The following is a 22,434-nucleotide window of genomic DNA, read 5'->3' as shown; positions in this document are numbered from 1 at the left end:
TAAAAACAGGGTGAGTCAAAACGCAAGTACATTATTTTCACAGTAATTTTAAATAGAACACCCTAATTAATAAAGGCTGATTCTCATTGACGTGCAAGGAACCGTCAAGGCACGTGCTCGGCAAAGATTGTTTCGAAAAGAACGTCGCATGCCTGGCACGCATAGTGTGAATTACATCCCGTGCAGTGCATAAGATTTTATGTAAAATGTATCTTGCCGAGCCGATGCCTTGCCCATTAGGGGAGTGCAATTAGAACGAAAAGATACAATGTTTCGGAAAAAATCAAACAAGGTTATATTTTTCTAAAACTTTTTTGTTAGTTTATAAATATGTTAAAGTAAAAAGTTCTACTCATAAATTTCGCCGCTAATTGTTTATTAATTGTTTAAACAATAACAATTTTTTTGTATAAATAATGTTAAGAATATGGGTGAATTCAACATTTTATTTTGATAAAAAATGTTTTTAATTTAGTTTTGATTATGCTGAACCCGAATCTGACATTAAAATTTGCAAATTCAAAATGGCGGATTCAAAATGGCGGATTTTTTTCTAAAAATCCTTAAAAAGTAGTTGTAAAATCTGAATTTTTTTTATAAAACGTGTTTGTTTACATAAATGTTGATATTTTTGAGAGGTTGCTGAACCTGAATCAAATTTTGATTATAAATTATAAAATGGCAGATCCAAAATGGCGTATAACTTAAAAAATAGTTGTAAAATCATAATTTCTTTACAAAATGTATTTATTTCTACATATATTTATTTTTGAGAGCTTTGATAAACCTAACTTAAATGTTAACATTATAAACTATAAAATGGCGGATCCAAAATGCGGATTTTCTAAAAAGAACATAAAAAAGAACATTTTTCTAAAACATTTATTGTCTTTATTTTTAACAGGTTGTTGAATATGAATTAAAGATTAAAAATTTAAATTGAAAATGGCGGATCCAAAATGGCGGATATTTAAATGAAAAACAAGTAGAATACAATCAGACAAATATGGAATTTCATTCTTAAAAAAAAGATAAACAAATAATTTTCACAATAATATTAAAAATTAAGATGTATTAGAAAGAATATTTAAAAAAAAAACAAATTTTCGATTAGAAGGATATAATTACATATTGGAACATCGTTTTTAATTACAAACAACTTTTCTTTATAAAATTTTTCGATATTGTGAAATATAAAGGTACTTTACTCTTGAGCGAAATTCATATTTTTGGACATACCTCGTACAAAATTAAAAAATTTGATATTTGATGGTTGCATCTCATGTTATATATGATACAGAGTATTTTATAAAGAATAACTTTTTTTCGTAAAACTAATATTAAAAAAGTTATCAATAGGTTCCAAGTTACGCAGACATACTGTATAAGAGCTAAAAAAATTTTTTTTTGTTGAACATTTATTATTGTTGAAGCTTATTATTAAATGTATTTTAGGTAAGTTTTACAGAAAAAAGTTTTGATCACTCTGTATATACATTTTTTCAGCTGGTAATTTTCGGTTTTTGTATTACATTTTTGTTATCTTTCTTAGTTTTCTCAAAAAGAAATTGTTTATTTCATTTTTAAACTAAAATAATTCAGTGTTTTTTAAAGATTTCATCCCAATCTTTAAAAAAATAGCAAAAAAATTGTATTATATTTATTGTATTAAAAAAATTGTATTATATTTATTCAAACTTGAGTAATACCGTCTTAAAGTGGTGGGAATTCTGTAAAACTACGAAGTTTTCAAAAATTAAACTTTTTGAGACATCGTATTATTTGAATTAAATTTTTGAGATTTTTTTTGAACGAAACATCGTTTAGTAAAATGGTTAAGAGGTAAGTTGTCCAAATTTGAGAGTTTTATAAGTAAAATTGTATTAGTTACACATTTTTAAATCATTTTTAGACAAAATTCATGTAAGGCTCAATTTCCGCCCACACGGTACTTATGTCCATACATTTTATTTCTTTTTATTACAACCATAAGATAGCTTATTTCATCTTCTTTTATGTCCAATTTGTAAAATTTCTTTTGATCAATTAGTTAAAGAATTACATTAACAAATCTTAACCGTGCACTTCTTTCAACGCTAGTTTACAGTGCACCGATGTGTGTGAGAAGGGTGACTTAGCGTTATAAATAAAAAATTACAGAAGCTAGAGATTTAATTTTAGAAAAATCTTTATATAAGGTTTTTTTTTGTAAAATTTTCTGAGTTTTTCAATGGTCATGTCAGTTTTTTTTTTAATTATATTTCCGGAGTTATTTAAAAAAACATCTAACTTCGCTGTTCATTTGTTTAATAAAAAATGAAGCACCCACTTCTCGAGTAGAACTTTTTGATATGTTGTTTATTAAACATTTCTTAATGAAATTACAAAAAGTTTTATCGTGTTTGATTTTTTCCGAAGTGAAAATCTAAATGCACTCCCCTACATGCCGAGCACTTGCCTTGCGTTATAATGAGAATCAGCCTTAACTTGCTCTGAAAAATGAAAATACCTCGAAAACTGACAAATTTAGACAGAGGGAATATTATACAAAAATTAAAGTACGGTAATGATATTTTTCGATAGTAATATAAAATACAGGGTGTTCCATTTAAAACTTCTGAGAAAAGAATGTACTTGCGTTTTGACTCACCCTGTATTCGATATAAAGAAATCAACATTTCTTAAAAATGTTCACAACAAAAAAATATGGCACCAATAAACCATCGCTGTTGTGCTTTTTTTTATTTATACAGGGAGCTGAACTTGTTACGATTTTCATAAAAAATTGGTATTAACTTTGTAAAAGCCCTATATAACATAACAAGTCTTTATATTCTGGTGATGGGGAAGTTAAGAAGATTTCGAATATAAAATAAAATATAGGGTGTTCCATTTAAAAAAACATAAGTTTGGTCTGCCACTATGTTATCGAACACCCTGTAACAATCTAACTAATTTCGTAATGTGAAGCTGAAAGTTGGCCACGATTTTTGTATTAACTTTTATTGCTATCTATTACTATAGCGGATCTACTGAGCTTTATCACACTCATCAATCACCCTGTAAATTGAATTTAAATTATTTTAGGGCGAAAAATTTTTTTGTCATTACTTTTTAAACCACAGGAATGCCTGGCGAAATAGTTTAAGGGTGTCTATTTGGATAAACATTGATATATGGAAACACTGGAACAGGGGCAGTCTTAATTGTGGAACAAGTTAACAATTTGGAACGGTCAGACCATGAAAACGGCACATTTATTTTGTCCGACAGAACAGACTTAAACTCTCCGAACAGAGTTTAAACTCCCATGCAAAAATCATACTGCTATTTATCACCTGTCATAATTCCTGTCATTTGACATATTCTACATGTTCCACTCATTAAAACGCCCATTTGGTGATAAATAGCAGTTTGATTTTTGCATGAGAGTTTAATCTCTGTTCGGAGAGTTTAAGTCTGTTCTGTCGGACAAAATACATGTGCCGTTTTCGTGGTCTGGCCGTTCCAAATTTTTAACCTGTTCCACAATTAAAACTTCCCCTGTTTCAGTGCTTCCATATATCAAAGTTTGTCCGACTAGACACCCTTAAGCTATTAACAAATTTTCAGCTTGCTATTAATCAACTTTTTTTTCATACGCGGGATCCAGACCTAAACCTGTATCAGTAGCCAGATGGCCGGTACGGTGTTCGAGGAAGCATAGCGAACAATATATTATGAAAGAATCAGCCGTCTTAAAATGATTTTTTTTTTCGACAGCTCTTGTTCAAATAAAAATTGAAATATGGAATGGTACTTTTCGATAGTGACATAAAATACAGCGTGTTGTATTTAAAATTAATGAGAAAAATTTTTTTGAAGTTGATATTACATAAATAATAAGTTACAGAACAATATGAATATTTTTTTATTTAATTTCAGATGCAAATCCTGCAATTGGCCCTTATGCTCCCAAAAATGTTCCGGGCTTAACAAGAGACTGGGCCATACTGAAGTTGAATGTGCCATCCTTAGAGAAACTCAATCATCAAACTTTTTGGACTACAATGATTTTTCCAAGATAAGGAGTCGATTATGTGCTCTAGCACCATTCAGATGCCTTTTGCTCAAAAAAACTGATCCAAAATCCTATGACCTGCTCCTGGATATGGAACATCATAATGATTTAAGAAGAAATATCCCGGAAATTTGGGATACTAATCAGAGAAAAGTTGTTGATACTATTATTAAAGATTGGGGACTGAACTGCTTTACTGAAGAAGAAATCCATACTATGTGTGGGATTTTAGAGGTAAGATAAAGGAGTATCGGTTTGTTTTGCGAAATATTTAAAGTACTTTGTTTAAGATTGCCTCTTTCTTCGGAGTATTTGTATCGTCGATATCAATTTTGAGGCCATATAAAACTACGTTATTTTCTCTTTTGTCATTTTCCAACCATTTAATTTATCTTTTTATCTTATTTTCTGTGAATCAGTATATTTTCTTTAACTACCCTTTTCTAATTATTTCTTAGGGTAATCTATTCCTGTTTAATTAGTTGAACTACCTCTCTAAATTATTTTAGTTCTCATTTTATTTCCTTTATTCCCCGTTCCATATCCCATATCTTTTATTTGAGTTCCCGTGTCTTTCGTTAACACTAACAGTGTATTCAATTTTTGCTCTTTATTCTCTTTTACAGGCGATCTTGAAATGTTTATGCTTTTAGGTCTGGATCCCGCGCTTTACCAAAAAAAGTTGATTAACAGCTAGCTGAAAACTAGTTAATAGCTTAACGGTGTCCATCGGACAAACTTTGATATATGGGAACACTGGAATAGGGGAAGTGTTAATTGTTTAACGTGATTTTAATTGTGGAACGTGTCATCCTGACAAGTTTATGATTGTAAAAACTAGCAAATTATTTTTAAGTTTATTCAATAGCAAAATTTATATAATATATGAAAAAATGTTTGTCTGACAAATATGTTGGGCATTTTAATAAGTCCGACACGTAGAACATGTCAAATGACAGGAATTATATTAGTGAAAAGTAGTCTGATTTTTGCATGAGTGTTTAATGAAAAGGTAACAAATCAATTGGAAGTTCTGTCCGACAAAATACAGGGGACGTTTTCGTAGTCTGACGTTCGAAACTTGTAACCTGTTCCACAATTAAAACTTTCCCTGTTCCATTGTTGCCGTACATCAATGTTTGACCGACTAAGCACCGTTAAGCTATTAACAAATTTTCAGCTTGCTATTAATCAACTTTTTTGGTAAGCGGGATCCGCTATTTTCTCAAAAGTTTCGCTCTAGAATACATTTTCAAAACGAACAAAATTATTATATTGTTGAAACTAACAACTTTAGCATTAACATTAAACAAAATATTACCCATATAATATAACCTTTTTATTGAGGAAATCGCAATCTTCCCAAAGATCATAAAACCTACATACAGAAACTTACCATGCCAAAACAATAAAATTATAAAATTAATTTTATCTAAATTTACTAATTTTAAATGCATTTATACAGATGGTTCCAAAACATGTAATAGTGTATTATGTTTCTAATATAAAAAGGGGTAATTCTTTTAGACTAGGTACCTAAATTTACATCTATCTTCACTGCCGAACTTTATGCTATTGAAATAGCTCTAACTTACGCGGTTGAACAGAACTTCGGAGACACGGTTATACTATCAGGTTCTTTATCTTCTCTTTAGACAATATCACAACCAATAACCAAAAAACATAACAATGAGTTATTATGCTATATTAGCCATATTAAAAAGACAATTGCTCGATTTAAATATAATAGCAATGACTTGGTCTTTATCTGGGTAAAAGGGCATGCCGGAATCAAAGAAGATGAGATAGTGGATGAAATGGCAAAGAATTCAGCAACTTTAAATGAAATAGTAAATTTAACAATCTCCAGCGATTACATTCCAGAATTGCATAAAAATTTAAGAAAGAAATGGGAAACTATTTGGTTGAAGTTTGTACAAACTTCGAGGAATCCATACACTTACGAATAAAGACCATACGAAAGCACTAATTGCTAGACTTCAAGAGCAGCATGTATGTTTACCGCTGAATATTTCACACCTACTACTAAGCTACTAAACACCAAAACTATTAATGATATCATACAATTTCTTAAAGATTCTAAAATAAAAATTTAATATATCTTTAAATTTCAAATATCTGTGGCAAAAAGTTTATTTAATGCATCTCCTCTTTGTGAACATACAAAGAAGCAAAATTGCATTAACTTCCTCCTTACCATATCAGAACTATCTGACGTTAGCGATCATGATAGCGAAAGCTTCTTCTTCTGTCTTCTGTATCTTCTGTCATGTGGAATATCTGTTCTTCATTCCGAATTTCGTATTTTTCCTAAATAAAGTATTTTGATTGATACATAGTTTATCTTTACTTAATTTAAAGTGCGCATGCGAAGTAATCCTGGACAAGTACAGGATCGTTACCGCAAACGATACTATTAACTTCTTGTGACTGTTTAACGTGTATTTTTTCTTAGGTAAACAGCTTTGAAATTGGTCATCAAGATAGAAATATCCGAGGACTATATCCTACAGCATTCCTTATGTCTCACGACTGCGTACCTAATACTAACCATTGCGACGAAGAGGCAAATTATAGATTAACAGTTAGGGCTTCTACGAAAATTGAAAATGGATATCCAGTTACTTTAAGTTATGCTTATACGTTACAGGTAAGTTGTTAGGTATAATGCTGATGTATACATGTTTTTTGTATTTTTACTGTGGTTCCATGACATCTCGTAACGCGACAGTGTAACGCCGTCAGTTCATAACGACAACACTTTGTAACATTGACAGTTCGTATTTCGTAACTATACCCATTGGTAACGGTATAATTCGTAACGCCAATATTTCGTTTTCCGTTTAGCAAATTTAGCATTACCTAGTGACCTAGTCAATGTATACAATGAATATATTTTGCATACTTTCCGACACTAAAAGTCGTAGTACCTACTTTTTTTGGGGTTCGGACGAATAATCCCGAACAAAAAATCCACACAAATTATTTCTGGACAAAAAATCGCAGACAAGAAGTCATCACAAATAATCCTCACAAATAATCCCATACAAATAATCACCGGACAAAAAATCCCCACAAAAAATTCCGGTCAAATGATCCCCACAAATTTTTTTGAACACAATATATTCCTACAAAAAATTCCGGACAAGTAATCCCCAAGGAATATTTGCTGCCGAATAGTTCTTAAAAGTTTTCCCGTGAACGAAATGTTCCCGTGTAAAATTCCCGCGAATGTTTTACAGTTTCCAATTTCCTGCTCCAACTGTAGTCCAGTAAAATAAGATTACATTACATGTAAATCAAAATGTAAATTCGTACAGGTTGGAACAAATTTTATATCAAAGTTTAGGTGAGTACAAAATATATTTTCAAGAAAGTATCCAACTCATATAAGGGGATCATTGTTTAAATAATTAAAAAGGGGTCATTTTTGCACAATATTTACTTTTTTAACTGCTGAGGTAATTTACATTTTAATGAAGATCTTTAGGGTTTTTTTCTACAAAGCTGAAGGACAAATCTTTCACCTAAGACTTACTAAATTAAATTTGACCCCGAATTTATTTAAATAATTATATATAAATTTTAAAAACCAAATTTGCAAAAAATTATTTTTTGCGTTTTAAATAAGCACTATAAATTATCTTTTTTAATAGGAGAAGTTGAGCTATATTACCAGTATTAAGCAAAAAAAATTGTGTAAAAAATATTAAATAATTTATGAGATATTTCATTTGTTTATCAAATGTTACTATATTTTAAATTGCAATAACGCGGTTGTTACCAAAAGAATATAAAACTGTGTAAAACCTCGTTACTTTTATTTTTATGTATATTTTTGATAAATGTATTGATAAATTCAAATTTCAATTTAACTCCCCTCTAAAATGACATTTGAAAATTGTTCTAATTTGTTTATAATTTGTTTTCTTAATAACGTCACGGGGATTAAACATTTTGAAATGCTGTTCCGATAATCAGGTTCCTGAGAATTTTTCACTAATTAACAAATGTTTTTTGTCGTTATTTCTTCTTCTTTTTTTTTCCTTATAGTAAAAGATATAGTTTTGCTTATAGAGGGGGTTCCATTAAGAATGTCCAATCTCTGAGTTGTCGATTCTAGACCTCAAAATATTAAGATTTAACCAAAATCACTTCAATAAAATATGGCTCCTTATCGAGTTACAGGGTGTTTTATTTAAAAATTTAAAAATTATTTTTGCTCAGTATTTCAAAACTATTCGACATATCCTTTTCATACTTGGTAGAAAGTGTAGGTACTATACACCCTATGAAATTATGTTAAATACAGGTTTCCGGCTATTACCAGAGGCGTACGACAGGCGGACAGGGGAAAGCAAATGGTCGACCCTTCCCAAATTCTACGTCACTGGCGAAATTGGCATTTTAGCGCAATTTTTAGATTCTCCCATACTCTCAATGTAAATAACTTACTTTTCACTCGTAACGATAAAGTCATTAGTTTTCGAGATATTTGCAGTTAAACATGTAACGGCACAGTTATTTTATTTTGATTAAGGTTTTGTGCCGCTTAATTTTTAATTTCAAATATCTCGAAAGCTAATGATTTTATCGTTAAGACTGAAGTATATATTATTCATTCTTAACGATAAAATCATTAGTTTTTGAGATATTTGAAACTAAAAATTAAGCGGCACAATATATTAATCAAAATAATTAAATAACTGTGCCTGTAACATGTTTAACTTCAAATATCTCGAAAACTAATGACTTTATCGTTACGAGTAAAGAGGATGTTATATACATAGACAGTATTGGAGCATTTAGAAATTGTGCTAAAATGGCAATTTCACCAGTGACGTAGAATTTGGGAAGGGTCAACCATTTGCTTTCCCCTGTCCGCCTGTCGTACGCCTCTGGTAATAGCCGGAAACCTGTATTTAACATAATTTCATAGGGTGTTTAGTACCTACACTTTCTACCAAGTATAAAAAGGATATGTCGAATAGTTTTAAAATACTGAGCAAAAATAATTTTTAAATTTTTAAATAAAACACCCTGTAACTCAATAAGCAGCTATATTTTATTGAAGTGATTTTGGTTAAATCTTAATATTTTGAGGTCTAGAATCGACAACTCAGAGATTGCACATTCTTAATGAAACCCCCTCTATAAGCAAAACTATATCTTTTACTATAAGGAAAAAGAAGAAGAAGAAAAAACGACAAAAAAAATTTGTTAATTAGTGAAAAATTACTAGGAACCCGATTATCGGAACAGCATTTCAAAATGTTTAATCCCCGCGACGTTATTGAAAAAACAAATTATAAACAAATTAGAACAATTTTCAAATGTCATTTTAGAGGGAGGTTAAATTGAAATTTGAATTTATCACTACATTTATCGAAATCATACATAAAAATAAAAGTAATGATATTTTAAGCAGGTTTATATTCTTTTGATAACAACCGCGTTTTTGCAATTGAAAATATAGTAACAATTGATAAACAAATTAAATATCTCATAAATTATTATTTTTTGATACGAAGCAAGTTTTCAATCCTAATAGCAAATAATTAATATTGAAAAAAAATATTGAAAAATATCAAAAATTACTAAAAGATTTTTAAATTGAAAACTTACTGGTACATCCCCATGTATACGCCTCCAAGACTTCTACAATTTGCAAGTCATATGGATGCTGCAGTAAAGACGATAGGGAAGGAATTCTAAACCTTGCAATTCAAATCCCCCGTCTGCAGCTGGCTAGGAACTGAAAGATGCACCATAGTTACTCTACTGAGTAATAAGAAAATAAAATAAAAATGTGTGTACCATTTTTATATATTCGGCTGCAATACGAAGGAAAAACAATCTTACTTTTTAATTAGAATAAGGAGTGCAGCCAGTCCCTTTAACTGCAGTTTTCTGCTCTTATTGGAGCGTCATCAGAAGGAACGTAGGCACTGTTCTCCTTAATCCAATCAAATCGCATCGAAATGTTTTCCCAAATATTGCAGCCAAAATGATGGTAATGGGTGGCTAGCGCCATCTGGCCGTAAAAATACGAAGCAAGTTTTCAATCCTAATAGCAAATAATTAATATTGAAAAAAAATATTGAAAAATATCAAAAATTACTAAAAGATTTTTAAATTGAAAACTTACTGGTACATCCCCATGTATACGCCTCCAAGACTTCTACAATTTGCAAGTCATATGGATGCTGCAGTAAAGACGATAGGGAAGGAATTCTAAACCTTGCAATTCAAATCCCCCGTCTGCAGCTGGCTAGGAACTGAAAGATGCACCATAGTTACTCTACTGAGTAATAAGAAAATAAAATAAAAATGTGTGTACCATTTTTATATATTCGGCTGCAATACGAAGGAAAAACAATCTTACTTTTTAATTAGAATAAGGAGTGCAGCCAGTCCCTTTAACTGCAGTTTTCTGCTCTTATTGGAGCGTCATCAGAAGGAACGTAGGCACTGTTCTAATCTTTTAGTAATTTTTGATATTTTTCAATATTTTTTTTCAATATTAATTATTTGCTATTAGGATTGAAAACTTGCTTCGTATTTTTACGGCCAGATGGCGCTAGCCACCCATTACCATCATTTTGGCTGCAATATTTGGGAAAACATTTCGATGCGATTTGATTGGATTAAGGAGAACAGTGCCTACGTTCCTTCTGATGACGCTCCAATAAGAGCAGAAAACTGCAGTTAAAGGGACTGGCTGCACTCCTTATTCTAATTAAAAAGTAAGATTGTTTTTCCTTCGTATTGCAGCCGAATATATAAAAATGGTACACACATTTTTATTTTATTATTTTTTGCTTAATACTGGTAATATAGCGCAACTTTTCCTATTAAATAAAATAAATTTATAGTGCTTATTTATAACGCAAAATATATTTTTTGCAAATTTGATTTATAAATTTTATAAGTATATAATTATTTAAATAAATAGAGGGTCAAATTTAATCTATTAAGTCTTAGGTGAAAGACTTGTCCTTCAGCTTTGTAGAAAAAAACCCTAAAGACCTTCATTAAAATGTAAATTACCTCAGCAATTAAAAAAGTAAATATTGTGCAAAAATGGCCCCTTTTTAATTATTTAAACAATGATCCCCTTATATGATTTGGATACTTTCTTGAAAATATTTTTTGTACTCACCTAAACTTTGATATAAAATTTGTTCCAACCTGTACGAATTTACATTTTGATTTATTTTATTTTATTAGGCTACTGGTCTTGACAGGAATTAGAATTCATGCTTAATCTTAATTGCTTATCATTTTTTCGTGTCAAAAAGCGGTTTTTATTACTCTAACTAAGCCTGAAACTGAAAAACATTTGCATCGACTGCTTTCACTTGAAAACGTTTGAGAACTATTCAGTAGCAAATATTTCTTGGGGATTTTTGTCCAGAATTTTTTGTGGGGATATTTTGTCAAAAAAAATGTGTGAGAATTATTTGACCAGAATTTTTTGTGGAATTTTTTGTCCGGGGATTATTTGTCTGGGGATTATTTATGGGGCTTAGTTGTGGGGATTTTTTGTCTGGGAATTTTTTGTCGAGAAATAATTTGTGGGAATTTTTTTGTCCGGTATTATTTGTCAGTACACGGTCACGCACAGATAGAAATTAGAAGAGCCAGTCGTAAAAGAGAGGCACTGCATGGTGTGAATATATTAGCACAAAAATGCCGGTACATGAATCAGGGTCTATTTAAGTTATTTATGGACTTTGAGAAAGCAGTTGTTAAGGTTCAGCATCAAAAACTTGCACTTGTAGAACTACCTACAAATAAGAACCTTGATAGTCAGCATATCAAACTTATCTTAGCAATAGTCTATGTCTATACAAAAGATTAGAATGTTAAAATTGAACTGGGCAGGACATATAGGAAGAATGGAATACAACCGTTGGACGAAGCGAATTTTTGAATGTTTACCCAAGTGCAAATGATAGAAGTAGAGATAGACCTCAAACCAGGTGGATTTATGGCTTCAAGCGAATGGCTTGAGCGAGTCGACGTAAAAAACACTGAACCGAAATAAATGAACACACTGTCTTACAACCCACGATGGATGGAATGGCTGTTAATATTGAGGATATCTATTCACTATTTTTATTAATATTGTAACAATATAACTACCACAGAAATTTTATTTGTACATATTGATTGTATTAAATATGTAAAACATGAAATTAAGTAATATTTATTTTACATTAAGAGGATAGGGGCAAAATTTAAGCTCCAATGCTTTTTAAATTCATTCGTTTTTTTTTCGAATCATGAGAAAACTAATAAGTATTTTTGAAAAGTTTAAACGCAGAATGAAAAATTACGTTATTACTGAGGGTTCGTTCCGAGTTCGTTACCGAGGAAACGAAAGTTCCTGACAACTTATGTACTGATTATTTTTTATTTGAGGGGATTACAGGGATCACAGGAGTTACAGGGTGACAAAAAAGAGAAAATTCAGTGTGATCTTTAATTTTAAATATTTCGTTCAAACGAAACTTTTTGTTTATTCTAAGGGACATTCGGTCTTCGTTAATAATGTAGTCTTTCATTCTGCGTTTAAATTTTTCAAAAATATTTATTAGTGTTTGCAGGATTTGAAAAAAATGAACACCATGTTCGTGGTGACATTTTCCAAATCGAACATTCGATATCTTTGTGAACGCACTCAGTCGAACAGAATGTGGTAACAAGATAGTGAAAAACTATTACTAACTACTGAAAACTGAAAACTAACTACTACTAAATATTTAACACGGTTTCAGGAATATTTTGAGTTGTTTATTAAATAATATTGATACATAGTATATTTAATAAATAATTGATTTAAGATGTGAAATTAATAAAAAGTTATTTATTGTTTACGATTTATGGAATATCCAAGGCAGAGAATACCAAGGTATACACCAGGATATATTCTGTGATCCAAGTATTTTGTTGTTAAAGATGTTAAAAAAATGTTACTCTGCATCCTACCAGATTGAAAACAATGGGAATCTTCTCTGGTAGCACATCCGAGGCTTCTACAATTTGCAAGCCATAACGGATGCTAAGACTAAGGAAGATGAGGGAATTTTACAATTTATAATTCACCTACCATCTGCTCAGCGCAGTAAAGTTCCAAGAGAATGGTTCCCTTCGTACTTCAATAAGAGTTAACATGTAAACAAAAGTGAATAGCCATTTTTAATTTCGTTGCAACACGAAACTACAGCCGCATCATAATTCTAGTTCAATCAGAGAGTGCAGCAAGCACCACTACCGGTTTCGAAACTTATTAGTCCTTCAAACCTTCTCTGGTAATACCTCCGAGGCTTCTACAATTTGCAAGCCATAACGAATGCTGAGGCTAAGGAAGATAAGGGAATTTTACAATTTATAATTTACGTCCCATCTGATCAGCGCGGTAAAGTTCCAACGAGAATGGTTCCTTTCGTACTCCAATAAGAGTAACCATGTAAATCAAAAATGAATAACCATTTTCAATTTCGTTGCAACACGAAACTACAGCCGCATCATTATTCTAGTTCATTCAGAGAGTGCAGCAAGCACCTCTACCGGTTTCGAAACTTATTAGTCTCTCATCAGGAGGCACATATGCTGCTCTCTCTGAACCAACTAGGACAAACCCCGGCGTGCAGTCACGGATTGCAACGAACGAAATGGCAGGGATGCCCTAGCAGCAACTGCTAGCAAAAGACTAAGTTTTCAATCTAATAGCACACAAAACAACACAAAAAATGTTACTCTACATCCTACCAGATTGAAATCAATGGAAGCCTTCTCTGGTAACACCTCCGAGGCTTATACAATTTGCAAGCCATAACGGATGCTTAGACTAAGGAAGATGAGGGAATGTTACAATTTATAATTCGCCATCATACTAGGCCTCAAGAAAATTTGGTACAGTTATGGCTATGGTAGGGGAATATCGAGCTAGTCCCCAGGCAAGGATAACACATCTTATTTATTCGATGTCAAACAGATTGCGAGCAGTTGTGGCTGAGAGAGGTGGGCATACCCGCTATCGAATTTTGTTTTGTGTTGTTAATTTTAGTGCGTTTGATATGTTTAATTAAATAAACCTTCAAATCAGTGTTTTTATTCACAGCTTTTACAAGAAAAGAGATATATGGATTATTCAAAAAACAAAATCTTATGGATACCTCTGAGATAATACGAAAGGAGTATGAAACAAAATCAATTTTTACACAGAATTTTTTAAAGTTAGGAGAAAATACAACGCTTCCATTCCATTCACCCCCGTATAATGCCATCTAAGCAAAAAAAAAATTGTTTCCGAAATAATAATAAACGATATCAGTACATGTACCTACCTACAAACTGATGAAGGAATCTAGAAAATCGGAGTAAAAATAATAAAGTTATAAATTGTCAACATAATCAAAAATTTTTAGTGGCGGAATGTTTTGCCCGTGAGTGTATAATTTGGGTAAAAAGACTGAAGTACCTACACAGATCAATAAAATTAAGTGTCCATAATGATTAAAATTATCTTGATTGTATAATTTTTCAAATATTTGTTTATTTGTATTCCAGAATACTCTTAAAAGACGTGAGCACCTACTGGACAACAAATTCTTCGAATGCTACTGCAAACGGTGTTCAGACCCTACAGAACTTGGTTGCTATAGCAGTGCCCTACAGTGTCCAAAATGTAAATCGGGGCTGGTTCTCTGTGATAATCCGTTAGATTGTGACTCTTCCTGGAGTTGTACAAATTCTTCTAAAGACTGTCCTGGTTACATTATTAAGGCCAAATCACTGAAACTGTTATTAAATAGGTAATAATATGTATTTTGTTTGTTTCATAATTAAGCAATCTATGCTATAAAATAGTTATTTATGAAACAGTTCGTGAAGTATTCTTTTTGAGAACGCACGCTATGTTTAAAACACGAGAGACAGCGGAGCGAGTGTTATACATCGCGTAAGTTCGCAAAAAGTACTTCACGCACAGTTTCATACAATATTTTATCTACGATAAACAAATAAAGAAACTGTAACTCTTCGTCACTGGAATTCATTTCTATTCTACAATTTTTAGAACTTTGACATTTAAAAATTCTAACTTCTTTCAAACCACAAAATTGTCAAAACTTTTATGTGACATGACAACGCGAAAGTTAAGGATATTTGATTATATGAAAGTGTGCCAAAAAACAGTGCGAAAAAGTAAATCCCATTTAAAATACATTGTTACTTCACGCACACTTTAAATCCTTCACGCACTGCTATCTATAATGACAGTTTTCACAAACTAAAAACTTATACATAATATGAGATTGAGTAGATAAAGTGTTTAGAATTCAAGACCGAGAGAGGTATTAGACAAGGATGCGTGTTGTCACCTACTTATTTAACATTTATGGTGAACATGTCATGAGGATGGTTTTAGAAAGATGGGCCGTGGAGTAACAGTAGCTGGTAGGAAAATCTCCAATTTAAGATTTGCTGATGACACTACACTTATAGCAGCAAATGAGCAAGAAATGTTTGATCTTCTGCGAAGAGTTGAGTACGAAAGCAATAAAATTGGTCTGAAAATCATTAAAGCTAAGACAAAAATAATGGTGGTCGACAGATTCGACACTATTCAACTGACTAACATGTTATAGGAATACCAGATAGTAAACACCTTTATCTATCTCGGGTCTAGTATAGTATAACTAACGATGGTAACGTGAAGCAGAACTTCGGAGACGTATTGGTATAGGTATGGCAAAAAATGCGATGAGTCGCCTAACTAAAGTTTGGAAAGACAGATCTATCTCTCAAAATATCAAGATGAGACTGGTGAATGCCCTTGTATTGTCAATATTTCTATACGGAGCAGAGACTTGGACTCTTCGCGCATGCGAGCGCCAAAAAATTGATGCCTTTGAGATGTGGTACTGTGGAATACCAAAATATAGGGTATTCTATTTAAGAAAACTCAGAAAATACTCATTCCGAGTTTCGAACAACCCTGTATATTAAAATTAAACATTTCGCTATATTAATAACATTTAACAATATTAGACTATATTAAAATTCGTTTGAACATAAATAGAAATTTTTGTGTCAAGTCACTACAATTCTACAGGGTGTGAATTTTTCTAAGAAATTAACAAAAAAACGTAATTATTTTTTAAACTACCTCGTATAATGTTACAAAATCATATATTTTAAGAAAGAAGACATCGAGAAGAATTCAAAAATGTAAAAATATACAGAGTGTTCCTTAAAAAAAACATAAGTTTATGTCACCCTGTCAATACGGGTGGCTCTGTATATTATTTGAAAATATTTTTAAATTAAGGTCATATCCGTGCCCCAACTTATACCTTAATAACTTTTTTTCGTATCTCTTACGACAAACGAGTAATTGGACTTTGTCACACTAATGCCCCACCCTATGTATTTGTTTGATGTTTAATGTATTTTTTTCAAGTATTCAAACTAAATAACGGGAAAGCGATGCATTTTATGACATATACCTACTTATTAAACATTTGTTAACGTACTCTACTCAGAAATAGCTATCAAATGAGATCCAGAAGTACCTAGTTGATAGCATCAAAATTTATGCTCCAAAAATTTATGAAAATGTATGCTACAAAAATTTTAACAAAAAAATGGTACATATTGTTTTTTTTTTAGAATAACTCCGTCAATTTTTATATTAGGTAGGTATATTCCGTAGGTATAAAGCCATTTTAAAGGTAATTTCAATGGTTATAAAATAGTATTAAATTTAATTTTTTAAATCCCTTATTGTTCCTAAATATAAAAGGTTAAAAGGTACCGGTTACATGGTTCTCACAGTAAAATTTATGCTTTACACGTTTCTATCTCGGGTATTTTTTATCCTACAAAAATAAAACGTCAAGTAAAATCTTGGCCAATAAAAACTATTTCATCCTTTATCATTTTTTACGTGTAGCTAGTATTGTTGGAGTTATTATCCAAAGAAAATGAAATTTAGGAAAATTTGAAAAATTCTAATTATTTTAAATCATATTTTTTTTTTCAAAAATATGCATTCTAGACGAGTCAAAATATTTAACGTCATTACTTATGCTAAAATCAAGAAAGTTTTATAGGGACTACTATCAAATTTAATTTTCGTGGATATGGAGTAAAGTATGTTTTAGTTTTCACTTTCTCCTAAAAAATTTGAAAGGGTCATCTTATTTTCATCATAACTTACTTAATTTAAATGCTATCAACTTCTTCTCATTTGATGGGTATTCATAAGTACTTTAACAAATGCTTAGTAAGTATACTTTATAAAATGCATCGTTTTCCCGTTATTTAAGCTTGAATACTTAGGTTAGTCCGAAAAAATATACATTCAATTACCTACAACTCACTTTGAGTTAAGAGCGTAGGCGCAAAATTTGGGGCCAATGCTTAAAATAAATGCAAATGCATTGGGGCCAATGCATAAATGCATTAATTTTTCGAATCTTGAAAAAACTAGTAGATATTTTTTTCAGTTTAAACGCAGAATGAAAGATTACATTGTTACCGATGGTCGAAAGTCCCTTAGAATAAACAAAAAGTTTATTTTGAATGAGATATTTGAAATTAAAAATCTTACTCAATTTTCTCTTCTTTTTCACCTTGTAACTTATTAAAATAAGCACCTATAAACATTTAAAATTTCATATTTGCAACGTTGCCAGATATCCCATTTTTATATATTTCGGCAGACATAATTAAAGGCGACATGTGAATCGGTCACATATTACATGCATAAATTCCAGACCACGGCCTAGATACTTCGAATATAGTGCACCATTTATTAGCTCCTTTTGCTAAATTTTTGATAAAACCACCTACTAAAATACTTTATTTCTTTCAGAATATCCCACGAGGTCGACCAAATAGACGGCAACGATATAGAATCTATGGAGCTGTTTTTAAATAAATATAGGAACGTTTTACATCCCACACACTATATATGTCTGGGAATTAAAATATCTTTAAGCCAAACCTATGGAAGAATTAAAGGGTATCTGATAAACGAACTGGACGAGAGTATACTTGAACGTAAGGTGGAATTATGTAGGGAAGTACTGGAAGTTTTAGATATTATAGAGCCTGGATACACTCGAATTAGAGGTATGTTATTATTTTAATATAATATTTTTACTTTGTCTTAAGATACGTTATTTAGTCCTGTCGATAGGGGGTACAACGGCCTCCTTTATTCAGATGGACTTACCCAAGTTTTTTATGTATTTTGATCCGTAGAACACAAATTTTTTGGGTAACAGTTGATCCGGATGTCGATAAGATTGTTATAAACAAAGAACTTGAGGAATTACATAACAGCGATTTCTCGCAAAACAAAACATTTTTTTCTTATTTTTTGGGTCATTCTAAGCAAAAAATGTTCAGACAAGTTTTTTCGTAGGACGCATAGTTTTCGAGATAAACGCGGTTGAACTTTAAAAAAATTTCTAGTTGGAATATCCTAATCCTGAATGGCAAGTAGGAAACCCTCTGTCTCGGGAAACATCTTTCCTGACGTCAACTAGCATACTTCGACGCTGAATTGTCGACATGTTCTTGGTTATTAGATATAAGTACATTATTTTTTAACCTCATTCAGATGCCGCCCATGCAGAGACTTACCCATCCAAGTGCGCATTTTTTTGCTTAGACAGATGGTTTGTGCGCGTTTCATTTTCCCTCAGTTTAAGCGGTGTTGTGTCAACTACTGCGCAGATTGTGCGATATAAAGGAGATGTCTCAGCCTGCGCCTAAAAATAAGTTCTTAGATTCAGATTAGTAACTTGTAGATGAGAAAATAACAGCAAATTACAATTTTTAAAATCCTAAAATAGTTTTTTCAAATTTTGCATATGGATCTAAAATTTATTCTGAATATTTGTTTCAATACCTTACTGTCCAATCTAACAAAAAAATCGAGTTGTGTTTGGACCCCCCTCAAGCTCACTTCCTGGCTACGTGCCTACTCTCATAGATGTCAGCTGAATTAGCTTCTTGGAGGTTCTTAATGTCAAATTCTGATAGTGAAATAAGTCATTTGAAATAAGTAATTATTTATTTTTACATGTACCTATTACATTAAATTGTTGAGTAATATAAAATGATTAACATGGAATATTCACGTTTGAATATAAGTTGGAGTCAATGTTGTATAAAAATTTGTAATCTATCTTATTTGACCCCTATTTGACAAGTAGGGGAGGAAAGTGTGCTAAATTTGCAGTTATTCGAGCATTATGGGGACTTATTGGGCTATGAAGAGTAGGTCCTAAAACCAAAAAAAAAGTAAAGGGTTTCATTTAAGTGGGGACTTTCCATTTTTTAATTCAATTTTCCATTTTCAAGAATCGTTTTTTCCGATTATGGCGCCAGATCTCCGTAATTCGAAAAAATGTCTCGAATAAAAGTTACTTATTTTTACGTAAGAAATCCAAATTTGCAATAAAAAATGGGGACTTCTATTTAAGATTTTAGAGTAACCCCCCACCCCACCTCTGTGGGGGGTCGTGTTTGGTGTCATTCGATAGATTTTTCAAAAATATTGAATACGTGTATTTTGCAGTTTTTCGATCTAATGTTCACTTCGCGCAATATCGCGGGGTTCCTATTTAAAATTTTAAATTTATCCCCTACCCCTCTCTGTGGGGGGTCGTGTTTGGTATCATTCGATAGAGTTTTGAAAGTATTTAACACGGATTTTTGGGCTTTTCGATCTGACGTTTATTTCTCGAAATATTCGCTTTTTTCTTGTGAAACTTTGTGACTCCCAATTTCCTTACGCGCGCCCGCTCAAACCGACAGATTATTGAAATATACATTGTTCTGCATGTACTTAACTTACGTTATGTTAATCTGACGATTTCGAGTTTTTCTAAGGATAGATTTTTTTCGGACCCCCTTAACGAACTCCCCTGTATTAAGAGCCGCTACAAGAATGTATAAGAATGGTAAAGGTACATTGACAGGGTACAAGGTTTCTCCCCATATGATAATCTGACGCGCTCGAGTAACTGCAAAAATCCCCGCTTGGTTCCCCTACCATGATCTATATCAGGAAAATCCTTAAGTATATCTTCCATATTTTCAGGTGTACTGCTTACCTATGTTTAAATGTACATACTACTCACTTGATACATTTTTGTGTCTTTAATTTAACAATGTATTAATGATAAAAATATATTACAGGTGTAACATTATTCGAGATTCATGCACCCCTGATGATGCTTCTAACAAGAGACTTAGCAAATCAATCGTTGTCTAAAGCCGAACTGAAGAAACGATTGAAGGAAGTCTTCAAATACCTTACGGAAGCCAATATAATACTTAAACATGAACCAGAAAGTTCTCCTGAAGGAATTATGGGAAAAGCAGCTGCTGACGCTCTAGTTCAAATTAAGGATTGGCAGAAAATTGTGGGAAAGTTTTAGAATGGGCTAAACTGTGAGATTGATTTTAATGGACCAAGAGGTGTAATATATTTCATTCTGTTTACATTATTTTGTGCTGTTTAAAATGTATGTTTTTAAAATGTATATAAATATATTTTTAGAGTTTTTGCTATTTATTAATACCTATTTATGAATCATTTTCTAGAAATCGCTCGAAAATTTGGAAAAATGACCAAAGTAAAAATTTCATGCGAGTGGAGATATTCAGATTAACACATTCACGGACACGCTTCAGATGTAAACACATCTTCTTATGGAGTAACTGACTTCATATGCAGTCATGTCCGTGAATGTGTTAAAAGAAAATAATAAATATTGAAACCTAAAAAAACTTCAAATCAAAGTTTCTGTCCAGAAACAACTACGAATAGTAAGACCTATTACTAAACAGGCACGCGAGACCTGAGGCACTTGCTCTATAAACTCAAGAAAAGTAGAGATATAGAAGAGTAAAATTTTAAGGATTATTTCATTCACAGGAGATTCTAACCAATAGAAAGCTACAGAAATAAAAATTAAAGTGATTATTTTTTAATGATTTCAACTTCCCATCATTATAGTCAGATTTTTGATCACGTGTTTAATTCTGATAGAATTTTTTTAAGTAGATTGTTTTTGTTTAATTGCAACCAGTTTCCTAGTTTTGACAACTGTCACATTTAAGAAAATATCCATAATACACTTTTAGTTCTGCATCTAATGTCAAATTGTCACGAGAAGAACACAAATAGACACATTTAAGCGCTTGATTTACTTCGGTAAGATTATTTCATGAATAAAACCGTATTTATAAATAAATTAACTAATATTTTATTAATATCTTCATCTAAATATTTGCCCAACTGTGCTTTTCACTTTGACAAGTTGAAAAATGTGTGTCACATTAATTGGGAACAATGTCACTGACTGTTTTTATACAAAGACTTGAATTTTATATGTAAATATTAAAAAATAATCTTACGAATATCACACGAAAGTAAGAATAAATAAGAAAAGAATGCTTCGTTTTTTCTCAAATTTGTTATCATTGGGCAAGAGCCATCTCGTGTCTATTGTCAGACAACAAATTTTCGAAAAACTGTCGCATTATTGTCAATTTATTCTCACTCTCTTGTGATATTATCAGAGATATGTAAAGAAAATAGATCAGGCTAGTCATATGCCACTCAATGCATCGGGGTGTAACGCCGATATCAAGTACGGTGGTCTAGCTATCTTTGTCTGTCGTGCGAGTGTGAGCGTATCTACCAAGAGGTGGAAATAACGGAACGACAGTGACACACAGGCGGCGGCCATCATATGCTAGAGAGAGAAAGCTAAGCGCCGGTAGAGAGAGATAGATAGACCACCGACCCGAACTGTTCCGCGTTACGCTATTTTTCGAACTGGCCTAATCTATTCTGTTATATCTATGGATATTATACCCGATAATTTTTGATTATTTCATTCATAGGAGATTCTGACCAATAGAAAGGTACAGAAATAAAAATTAAACTGATAATTTTTGATAATATCCCGTCGTCAAGTATATTACGTCAGATGCCCTTCGTTGCTACGAAAAAATACATTCGGTGACATTAATGACAATTCATGTTTTAAAAATTATAAATGTGATGACTTTCAACCGTCAAATATTTATAACAACTGTGTGTTAAATTGTACTAATTTGTACTTACATAAATAAATTACAATAAAATTTTGGTTTTGAACAGTTTTATTCATGAAATAATCGCAACAAATTGCACTCGATCTCTAAAATTATTATCGAATTTTTGCCCTCGTGACACTTTGACATAATTTCACTCCCCTTCGGGTCGTGAAATTAGGACTGCCAAAGTGTCACTCGGGAAAAATTCGATAATT

General features: G+C 31.7%; 1 protein-coding gene across 1 annotated transcript in view; it reads left to right on the top strand.

Moving 5' to 3' along the window:
• The window catches only part of LOC114331881 (SET domain-containing protein SmydA-8-like), a 164,690-nt gene extending 144,012 nt beyond the window's left edge, over positions 1 to 20,678 (top strand). Inside the window, exons 4-8 of the mRNA XM_050646271.1 lie at positions 3,925 to 4,294; positions 6,537 to 6,731; positions 14,660 to 14,904; positions 17,970 to 18,229; positions 20,309 to 20,678. Coding sequence (XP_050502228.1) covers positions 3,925 to 4,294; positions 6,537 to 6,731; positions 14,660 to 14,904; positions 17,970 to 18,229; positions 20,309 to 20,550 — 1,312 coding nt within the window. The 3' untranslated portion in view covers positions 20,551 to 20,678. The remainder of the gene's footprint in view (positions 1 to 3,924; positions 4,295 to 6,536; positions 6,732 to 14,659; positions 14,905 to 17,969; positions 18,230 to 20,308) is intronic.
• Positions 20,679 to 22,434: the final 1,756 nt, after the last annotated feature.

This window comes from Diabrotica virgifera, chromosome 1, assembly GCF_917563875.1.
Source record: "Diabrotica virgifera virgifera chromosome 1, PGI_DIABVI_V3a".
NCBI classification, from domain to species: Eukaryota; Metazoa; Arthropoda; class Insecta; order Coleoptera; family Chrysomelidae; genus Diabrotica; species Diabrotica virgifera.
Note: the sequence above shows the minus strand (reverse complement) of the source record. Positions and strands in the feature narration are given on the sequence as shown.